The sequence below is a fragment of the Gopherus flavomarginatus genome, chromosome 5 (assembly GCF_025201925.1).
Source record: "Gopherus flavomarginatus isolate rGopFla2 chromosome 5, rGopFla2.mat.asm, whole genome shotgun sequence".
In the NCBI taxonomy this organism is placed as follows: Eukaryota; Metazoa; Chordata; order Testudines; family Testudinidae; genus Gopherus; species Gopherus flavomarginatus.
In genome coordinates, this window is record NC_066621.1 from 147591379 (window position 1) to 147602616 (window position 11238).

The following is an 11238-nucleotide window of genomic DNA, read 5'->3' on the forward strand; positions in this document are numbered from 1 at the left end:
ATACCTTTGAGGATCTGGGCTGAGGACCCTTCTGCCACTTCTGGCTCCTGAACAGAGGAAAGAGGGGGTGGTTCTGCTACTCTTCCCTTCCTTCAGACTTCTCTGCTGTGTCCCCCTCCCCAGGGCATAGCTCAAGTGCCAGCCTCTGCTTAGGTTTCCAAAGAGGCAGCAGAAGGAAATTGCTTTGATTCTTATCAACTTGAAAAAGAGCAGTGAAAATTGACAGGACTTTGCAGATACAAGCAAACAATGCATTAGTAACACTCAATTCCAGTTTAGAAGGCTTACTTTGCAACCATACATTAGGGCTTTTCTTTCTTTTTTTTTTTTTTTTAATTTTTTTAAAGAAAGCTTAGCTTCTGCAAAAGGTGATATTATTTACATGGGAAAGTTTCCTACTCATGCAGAGCAAATGGATTTTTCAAGCCCTGAATATGAATCTGACGTCTCCCCAAGTTATCTTTTGGTTGAGTTTCTGTTGTGGGATGGCCCTGTGGTGTAGTCCCACTGCCACATGTAAGCCTGGCAGATCTGGCTGGGGCAAAAGGACATAGCTAGAACTCCACGGAGAGCTTGGGCTGTTTAAATTGCACTGGGAGCTGAACCAGCCCCCTGCTGCTCCCAGGGATGGGGATTCACAAATGTAGCATGGAGCCATTTTTGCCTCTCTGTTCCCCATCTTCACAGCTCAGCTGCACAGAGGATTGATCCCCTCATGTTATCTGCTCTATAGAACTTTTCAGAAGCCATATGGAAAGATTAGTAGTTAATCAGAACATCTGTATAAAATGGCTTACTAGAGTAGTGAGTGCTTGTGCTCGAACTTCATTCAACAAAAGAATCATAGAATTGTAGGACTGGAAGGGTCCTTGAGATCATCTCTGTACCCATGGCACGAAGATCATATTACAACAACATTTTACTGCCGTCAGGGCCGGCGCAATCCATTGGGCGACCTAGGCAGTCGCCTAGGGCACTAACATTTGGGGAATGGCGACTGCGGCGGCTGGATCTTCGGCTGTCCCGGTCGTCATCGGTATTTCGGGGGCGGGACCTTCTGCCGCCTCTGTGAGGGGCGGCATTTCGGGGGCGGGACCTTCCACCGCCTAGGGCGGCAAAAAAGCTGGCAGCGTTCCTGACTGCAGTAGCTCTTTGCAGTGTGTGAATTAGCTTCATACGCCAAAGAGTTGTCATATAAAGGCTGTCCAACAGGGTGACTTTGGATGCCATCTTTCTGTGAGTTGCTGACTACTTTTTGGAATTAAAGATGGAATGATAACAACAACATTAGCCCTTTACCGGAATATGCTGCCAGAATTAGAAGCTGGTCAAAAGCTGATTTTTTTTGTACTATAGTTTTACTAGTTACCACTCTAGTGAATCATTTGTATCTTTAAATATTGACTGAAGAGGTAAAACAGACTATTTTAATGTCTTTAAATGTAACTATTTAGATAATTACATAATTTCATAATGATTAAATTTTTTAAAATTAATCAATGCTTATATCAGTATTATAGTTTATATTATAGTTTTCTTATCTGTTAAATATAATGGCTACTATGTTTCAGACCGATGAAAGTTATTCTGCAGGAAACATAAACCCTGTTTCCCCACACAAAGATATTGGTAAGCTTTGAAAGTGAAAAGTACTTTTATATACCAATTTATTCTATTCATATTAGTGTAATTGATGATTTTAACTTGTAGCTCTGTTCAAGAAGAGATCCCTGATTTACAGAAATGTTATTCAATGATGGTGCAATGGTAAAACTGTAACCGTGTAATTTGTGGTGCATTGTATATATGTGTATTTGAAACAGCACAAAATATGTCCCTGAATATTACATCAGAGAGCCACAAAGACTGGACAACATTTACATGAAAGAGGAGGCAAGAAGATGTGGGAGGAGAGAGGCGGTGGAGGGGCAGTGGGAAGTCTGGCATTAGATGTACTTGGAAAAAATCAAGAGATAGAACACCAAGGTGAAAGGAGCAATTCTGAGAGCTTTGTCACTCATTAAAAAACCTAATTTCTGTCCTATTAAATGTAAAACAGCCATAGCACAGCTAAATGCCTATGAGTTACCCCAAGGCTTCCAGTTCATTGTAATTGCACAGTGGGTCTGTTAATAACATTTTGGGCTATCAATGTAAGAAGGAGAAGTTGTGTATCTTTGGACATCTCTTTCTAAAGTGCAAGTAATGTTTCTATGTTGTTAGTGAAATCCTTGGACCTGACTCTGCTCTTACTTCCTTCTGTCTAAATCAATGTAAAATTGATGTGAATGAGAGGAAAATCAGACCCTCTGGGCCAGGTCCTCAACTGGTAAATATCAACATGGCTCCAGCGAAATCAAGGGAGCTATTCTGCTTCTACCCTCTTGTTGACAGCCTGCCTTCACTGAAGTCAATGGGAGCTTTGTGCCAGGATTTCACCCTCTGTCTCTCTCTAACATCATAGTGGGAATTATCATCTCATCTCATTTGGAGCATAGAACTTCACAGGCCAGTCATTATCTGTTAGACTATAGCAAAGCATGTATATATAATTGTATACATATGTGTGATACAAAACTCATCTTTATCACGTCTGTGGGATTAAACTCCTTTTTTAAGATTTTGTTTTGGTATGGGAAAGTGTGTAATTCCATGTTATGAAATTCAAAACTCTGATAGTTAAATAGTTCTTTTATCTGTAGCAGTGGTTCTTCTTCAAGCGTTTGTTCATGTCAATTCCAACCAGGTGTGTGCACGCCGTGTGCACGACAGCTGGAAGATTTTTTCCTTAGCAGCATCCACAGGGTCGGCCTGGGTGCCCCTGGAGTCATGCCTTTGTGGCGCCCAATATAGGGCCCTGCCGCCCCGTCCTCCCCAGTTCCTTCTTACAACTGGTGATGGCTAGCTGGAATAAACTGTTGCTCTTGCTTTGCTAGCACATTTGGGCAGTGTCCACTTTTCGTGTTTATAGTTCTTAGTAGTTACTAGTGTTAGTTAGTATTAGTAGTAGTTCATAAGTTTCCTTTCGGGGATTCCCCCCACCAGTGCTCCCTCAGTACAGGGGTATGTCCCAGTCCCCAGGGTTCAAGCTCTGTGAGGACTGTGGAAAATTTATGCCTAAGAGCAACCTGCACCCTTCCAGTCTGCAGTGTCGCGGGGAGAGCCACCAGAAGGAGAGGTGCAGAATTTGCAAAGGGTTCTGCCCTAGGACCTTAAAAGACCAGGAGCAAAGGCTCAAGATCCTTCTAATGGAGGTGGCACTCTGGCCACAATCCAATCCAGGATCGGCAGAACCCACGCCCAGCACCTCCCTGTCGGTGCTCAGTGCTCCAGCACCGATGGTGTGTGAGCTGGTGCCAAGGAAGGACCCCAAGGAGTCACAGCACCGCCACAGCTCTACCCATAGACAATCTTCTGTCAGGCACTGGTCTCAGTCCCTGGTGCCTCAAAAAAAGAAAAGTCCAGAGAGGGGTTGCTCTCCCCTCTCCAAGCCCAGGGAGCCTTCGTCAGGGAGACCTGACTCAGGTCATGTCACCTCGACTCCTCTGCCTCTTAGGGTCTTGTCAACTCCTGCTCCCTCCGGGGTCCCGTTGAGTTCAAACCCTCACCACTCTCCAGACTGACATGGTGGGCAGCTCCAGCTCCCCTCAACGCCGGAGGCATTTGAGGCAGCTCAGGACCTTATGCGCCTCACAGTGCTGTCCTCCCTGCAGAGGAGATCCAGGTCACCAATGACCACCCAGCTCCCGATCCCATCAAGGGGCAAGCCAGCAATGATGGTGCGCCGATCCTCATCTCCAACGCATCTCTCCCCGGCACAGTCCGCCTATGTGGGGGAGCTGCACTGGTCCCCCAGTTCTCGGCACCACTCACTGGCACCACGGAGTACCACTTCTTCGTGGTCGTCCTTTTTGGAGACCTCGGAGTCAGAATCCTACCACTTTGATAGGACCAGGAACAGAAGGTCCAGGTCCCAGCGTGACAGCCTGCCCTATCCAGCGCTGTGGCTGAGAGCAGTGCGCCTGGCATGCCAGACTTTCAGAGCCCACCTAGCAGGGAGATGTCTCTCAGTCATGACAGACAACATCACGGGAATGTTTTAGATAAACAAACTGTGGGATGCACGCTCCTTTCCCCTGTGCCAGGAAGCCTTCATTCTGTTGGACTTCTGTGTGGAGCACTTGATACACCTGCAAGCATCGTACCTCCCTGGAGTACAGAATGAGTTGGTGGACCATCTCAGCAGGTCCATGGCCATGAATGGTTCCTTCACTTGGCCATAGTGGACTCAATCTTCCATCAGTGGGACTTTTCATTTTGTGACCACTTTGTAAGAAAAGAACTTTTTAATGGACCACTTCCCTTCTCAACACCCAATCCTTCTACAGCTTGTCTCAAAATATTTCATTCTGTGGACCATCAGGAAGGGCTCTATAGAACACCATGAAAGGCTCTAATCCGTTAGATGCAACTGTCTTGCTAGCCTTCATTGAACACAGTGTCTCGGTAATGGGAGCTCCATTTCTAATGCATGAATAAACATGCCATTGTATGCTGATATTCAACAGGATGTTAAAGTACTGTACATTATTTCAGAAATACGGTCTATTGTTGCAATTGTCTTACAATAAGATTTAATCTAATTTAACAGATTAATTAAAATATGTATTCCCTATAGGAAGCTTATTTGGGAAATCGGAAAATGAAGATGCGTTTACATTTTCCTTTCCGTCAGAGTCGTCGTCTCATGAATATGGGGATGGAAAAGATGACTTCAGTTTTCCATTTGCATTTGGACAGGATCAGCAATCATCACATTCTTCCTCTCTGAAAGGTTTTCACTCTTCATCACAAAATACAAAGCCATTTACACTCTTTTGAATATATTTCTTGACTTCCTTTTGTATATTTTTGCTGCTTGGACTTGACCCTTGTTTTCAGCAACTTAAGAAAAATCCGTAACATTTCACTTCTCTGTCATTTAATGTAAGCTGACATTACTGTACTTGCATCAAGAGCATTTAAATATTCTCCACTAATCATACATGCTCTGAGATGTTTTATTTTTATCACTTTTAATGATTTAATGTTGTGTTTTCATGAAACCTTTTGATAAGCTCTCCTTTAACTTGCACATGTTAACATAAACAGCAAAAATGTCAATGGGCAATAGCATATTCAATTAATTCAGTACCTTTTACTGAGTGTTAAACTTCCATGTTGAATAAATTAAATGTATGATATCAAAAAATGGAGGCTGGTTTTGGTTTCAGTTATAGCAACAGAACACTTGCTGTCAGTAGTATAAATACTGTTTTGTATGTTTTTAATTAACTCATTTATTGTAAAAAAAAATTAACCATTTTACTGCATCATTAAACACTGTTTGAATTTGTTTATTGAGCTAAATACAGCATTCAGAAATCAGCTGATTGTCTCATTTAAAGTAAAAATGTACGCATTTTTAAAATAAACTTGTTTGTCAATTATCATATCTGGTTTTGTGAGTGAGTGTTTTAGCCAACTTTGCAAACTGAAGTAATTCTGTAATTAGAGTATTTGGTATTTTGGCCTGAATGCACAAAAGGAGTTAGGTGCCTAAATCCCAGTTTTGGGACCACTGTGATGCACTAAACACCCACTTAAACCCCAGAGCAATTCACAAACCCAGGGAAGACAGGCATTTGGCCACCTAAGTTGTGTGTGAAGCTTGATGATTATTTAAGTATTTATCCATGATGGAACAGTCATTGGGCCAGAAAGAGAGAGAATGACTGTGTAGCCCAGTTGTTAGGGTACCAAACTGTGAGGTGGACACCCAGGGTACAGTTATCCTGCTCCAAACACTCTTTCATTATTTTTCCACAGTGGAACAGTTTCAACAGGAGAGACTGATGCAGTCCCACATTACAATATTCCATAGCTCAGTTGTTTGAGCACTCTCCTAGGAAGTGGATAGATCCCTGTTCAAATCCTTGCTGTCCCTCTTCCAGAGAGAGGGGAACTGAACCTGTATTTCCTACATCCCAGTTGAGTGCTCGAACCATTGGGCTATAAGTTGAGTAGCAGCACCACCTCATCCAGTGATCATATTTTGAATGAGACCTGGTAGGCAGCCTCTCAGCACAGCTATGGGAGTGGGCCCAGCACACAAGATAGGCATTCATCTGCCTGCCTTCCCCCAGTTTGTGGATCGCTCTGGAGCTTAGGTGGGAGATAGACATCTGAACACCTGGAGTTAGGTAGCTGTGTGCATGCCCAGAGTCAGTTAAGTGCTGAGGGAATTTTTACCCTGAAAATATAGGCACCAAGTGAGTTTAGGTGCCTGCAGAGTTCGGTGGGAGTTTTGTGGATTGCAGTGGAGCCTAAAACTGGAACTTAGTGCCTAAATACCTTTATGGATTGGGGCCTAAATGGTGGAGACCTGATCTGTCTCAGAACTCTTTCTGACTCGCCATCCAGCCTGTACTTATGGGGAACACTTAAGGTAAGGGTGAGGCTTGAGGGAGCTGGAACCAGATCATTGTCGGTAGAAAGCTTTGGAATGTGCTACAGCCAGAAAGTCTCCTAAGTCCAATATTGGCCACATTTAGAAAGCCTTGCAAAATGCATCTATTTGTCTAATTGACTTTTGGTTTCCTCTGTCATCTAGTCTGTCAATGTCATCCTTGTCTCTATCCTTTTAAAGTTGCGACCCTGGAAGTGGAGGAGACAGGGTTGGTGTTATAGAGTATTAGCTACGTACATGGGAATGTAGGAAGCTTATTTGGGAAATTGGAAAATGAAGATGCGTTTACATTTTCCTTTCCGTCAGAGTCTTCCCATGAATATGGGGATGGAAAAGCAATGTAAGCAATGTACAGTGCAATTAGACATCCGTGGCTGGCCTGTGACAGCTGATTGGGCTCCCAGGGTTCAGGCTGCAGGGCTGTTTAATTGTGGTGCAGATGTTTCAGCTCATGCTGCAGACAGATCTGGGACCCTCCCACCTCGCAGGATCTTAGAGCCCAGCCCCCAGCCCAAGCCTGGACATCTACACTGCAATTGAACATCCCCTCAGTCCGAGCCAGCTGGCACAAGCCAACTGTGACATACCCTAGGATGAAAAGCACCATATAAATGCCTGTAATGAATACTATAGGCCAAATTCTCTGCAGGTGTAAATTGGTATAACTCCATTGACTTCCATGAAGCTGTGCCAATTTACACCCACCGGGGACCTAACTATATTTCAGTTATTTTTTAACTGTCAGCCGCTGTCTGAGGTTTTACTTCGTGCCCATCAGCATAGAATCTACGAACTGTTAAATACTTTCTCTGTTCTAAAGGAAACATTTAATAAAACTAAGCAGCACACATAAGTCCAACTTGTTAGTAAATATCAAGGTATTTAGCTACATTTCTTGTATTTGAATCTATTGAATACAATATGTATATACTATAGAGTAACGTTATCCTGTTACCCACCCGCTGCTGCCAGGAGAAAAACCCTGCGTGCCTCTCAGTCATCTTTCTCACAGAAAAATACCCACAGAAATATGTCAGTCTTCTGGTATTTCAACCAGAAATACCACAAGAATAATTTTCCATGATCTTTACTTCAAAAGGAGCTTTTACTATCCAGAAGAGGCTTCCACTTAGTACAAGGATGTCTGTATCCATCATTAAAAAAAATTTAAGATGAGAAAGGAGCTAATGGGAAAACCATGCAAAAAATAACTTTCCCCATCCTCCAGCAATGAGCAAGTTGAGTTATTTGTCCACAATAAGCCCCTTAAAATAGGGGAGCCCAAACTTTTTCTCTTGCACACCCCCCATTACCAGTAATGGAATGTGTCCCCACCTCCCCGAGCTGAGGGCGGAGTCTCAGCCAGGCTGTGGGCTGGGAGCCAGGAGTGGAGCCACAGCCAGGGGATGGTCGAGAGGCGGGGCTGGCAGCTGCGCAGCGGCCAAGAGCGGGTGCTGGGGGTCAGGAGCAGAGCTGGGACTGCATCTGCATCTGGAGAGTGGGACCAGGGGTGGGGCTGGCACAGAACTGGAGGCAGAGTGGAGCTGGTGGTGCTTCCTTCCCCCCAGGCGTGCCCCACAGTTTGGGGACCACTGCCTTAAAAGGTCTGAAGTTTATCAAAAGACATCACCTTAAAGTTGGGAATTCATTGTCATTATTTATTTATATGGTGGCAGTGTCAAGAGGGCAGGGGCAGCTCTAGGTATTTTGCCACCCCAAGCACAGCAGGCAGGCTACCTTTGGCGGCTTGCCTGCGGGAGGTCCCCGGTCCCGCGGATTTGGGGTCAGCCTGCGGGAGGTCTGCCGAAGCCATGTGACCAGCAGACCCTCCACAGGCATGCCACCAAAGGCAACCCACCTGCCGCCCTCGCGGTGACTAGCAGAACGCCCCCCCTTGGCTTGCCGCCCCAAGCATGCGCTTGGCGTGCTGGTGCCTGAAGCTGCCCCTGCAAGAGGGTTTGATAAGGGGCAAGGGCCCCAGGCAGTAAAGATAGTCTCTGCCCCATGGATCTTAGAAACTGTATAAACAAGGCACAACATGTGCATAAAGCAAATAAATGCCAGGAGGACAAGTTGGATCATAAAGGATGAATTTCAAAGATAAGTGAAGAGAACTGGGAAGTCTCTGTGCTGCAGTCAAGCAGTCTCCTCCTTGTATATAGCATGTACTTTGCTGTAATGCTGTTATATTATGGTGCACTGCACAGTGGATACAAAATTGGATGCTCACAAAATTGTTTTCGCTCAAAATGTAGGTTTCCCAGATAGCAGCCGCAGTTCGCCTAAAGTCATTTCATGATTGACGTTCAAACAATACAAAATGCGTTACATTAATATTCTTCACTACAAAGTTTTTGTGATAATTAAAAAAATGCTTAAAAATAAATACAGGAGCACCTGGATTTTACATCAGAGAAAACTTTAGCACTGACACATGAGAACATAGTTTGCTTACTCTCAAATAATAGTGTTAGAATTCACAACTGGTTCATTGCCACATTTATTTTTTAATGACAATGACCCATCAATATTTTGAGAAAAATTCTCCCCCTGGATTCATGCTGTGGTTCTCTGTCACATAATTATTCACTCATTTCATGTGTGAAATGCCCATTAACAGGAGATCTGCATTTGGAACAAGGGATACAGCTCTGAGCTTTAATCCAAAATGGTGATTGGAGAGAATGTTAATTGTTAGTAGTGGTTTTCATCGCCATTATCTGTTGAAAATATTGTAAAATGCAAAAATACGACCTGACACTTTACCATATTAATCAGCTAATTAAAAGGCTGTTTTCAGGTTTAGCTGTTTAAGGCCTGATCCATTACAATCAATGGAAATTCTGCATGTGCATTGCTGGCAAAATCAGTCCCCTAGTAAGGAGAGCTTTTGTTCCAGAACTTCTCTCAGGAGTTTGAACACAAGTAAGAATTAGCTACATGTGAGATGTAAAGTAGCATCTGAATCGGAATCCTTCCCAGGCCTGACCCAGGCTCCACTATCCCTGTCTGTCTTGGGCTGCTGTTTGTATGTCCTACAGTTGTTAAGGCCCATATGTTTTCTTTTGCTGAGTAGTGTTCAGTGGAGGAATTCTTTTGGTTGGCACCTTTTGCATGTCCCTCCAGCAGCACAATGGTATGCCTGCCATGGCAGCTTCTCTGACTTCATTCTTAACACATCCCAAATTCTTCCATTGTCTTTTCTGGATAATTTTAGAGATAATGGACTATTGACCCTCTGACAAATCTTGCCATGTGCTATAAATTCATTCCATTTCACACTGTGACCCAAGAACCTTTCAATTCCAGCTGGCAAGAGGAGGTGCTGAGTGAGTACAGGAATCTCATGGGTCTGGTGTGTACATTCTAGTTCACCAAAGTGTGTCTTTTGAGGTCTTGAATACAAGCCTGTCTCTTATGGGAATCAATATTCTTGTGCAATGTATGTACAAATATTATATAAGAAGTTATGAATATATACTGAAAATATGGGCCTAAAGTCTGTAGGAACTGGTGAAAAGCAAAGGTGAAGAACAGGTTTTCTATCAGATGAGGCATTTTGTGCATCTATCTGTTTACATGTACATTGGCTCATTCACAGTGCACAGTGCACTTACCATTCTGCCCTGAAGGCAATTAAAGGCTTGTCAGAAGTTAGGAAAGAATCTAACAGGAAGAGCAAAACAGCAGGTGCAAGAGCCTTACCTGGAGGTGCACGTCAGAGGTTTGCTTAGAAGGCATGGAAGACTCCCAGGCACCCTTCAATGAGGAAGTAAAAAGGATGGAGTTTTGCTTATGAGAAAGGGGTCAACCAGGCTTGGTTGGAAATACTGAAAAGAACTTTGGCAAAGATGAAGCTTCTGTAGACAGAAGGTTTAGCTGTTAGTTGTTTGGTCTCTAGAAAGTTTTATGCTTTTGTTTTACATGTAACCATTTGTTTCCAATATTCTGATCCACTCTTACTGGAATCTCTGCTCTTTGATGATAAATTTATTCTTGTTTTCATTATGAATCTAAGTGCTGTCGTGTTAAGCAAAATGGTGCTTTTGCACTGAATCTTACAAGCTGGTGTGTGTTGTTCCTTTGGGGCCAGTGGGCCTGGTAATTCAGGCACAGACAATACTACCTAACACTAAGGGCAGGTAGTGGTGAGGTACCCTACAGCTGTGGGTAGCTCCAGGGAGCATCACAAATACCTGATACTTTTCCTGAGACATTTACTTTCAAAGAGACAAGGCGGGTGAGGTACTATCTTTTATTAGACCAACTTCTGTGCGTGAAAGAGACAAGCTTTTGAACTTTCCCCCACAGATGTTGGTCCAATAAAAGATATTACTTCACTGCTTTGTCGCTAGTATCTTGGGACCAACACAGCTACATCAGCACTGAAATTTACTTTCAAAGGCATTTTGGGCTAGAGGCACCTAAGCCGCCTTGTGAATAACTGCAACTATAGTCACCTAAGTCCAACATTTAGGTGGCACTGGCATTCACAAAACCTCACTAAGCTGCAGCCTGAAGTCCCTACATTTTGGCAGCTGGGTTTGTGCACAGTTGCCTCAGTTCTGCCACCATCCAGTGCATAACCCCGCCATGGCAGAGATTGATTAAGGTTCCTGGGGCCCTGGGACAGAGCAAATGGGGAGCCCCTCCCCACCTCTTTCTGCCCCTTCCTTGGGGCCACCCCTGTTCCATCCAGCATCTCCCCATTCTGCCACCCCCACCCTGCA

General features: G+C 44.0%; 1 protein-coding gene across 1 annotated transcript in view; it reads left to right on the top strand.

The window, feature by feature from the left end:
* Positions 1–4881, top strand: part of C5H14orf39 (chromosome 5 C14orf39 homolog) — a 60727-nt gene extending 55846 nt beyond the window's left edge. Inside the window, exons 17-18 of the mRNA XM_050952619.1 lie at positions 1572–1629; positions 4679–4881. Coding sequence (XP_050808576.1) covers positions 1572–1629; positions 4679–4881 — 261 coding nt within the window. The remainder of the gene's footprint in view (positions 1–1571; positions 1630–4678) is intronic.
* The last annotated feature ends 6357 nt before the right edge of the window (positions 4882–11238 follow it).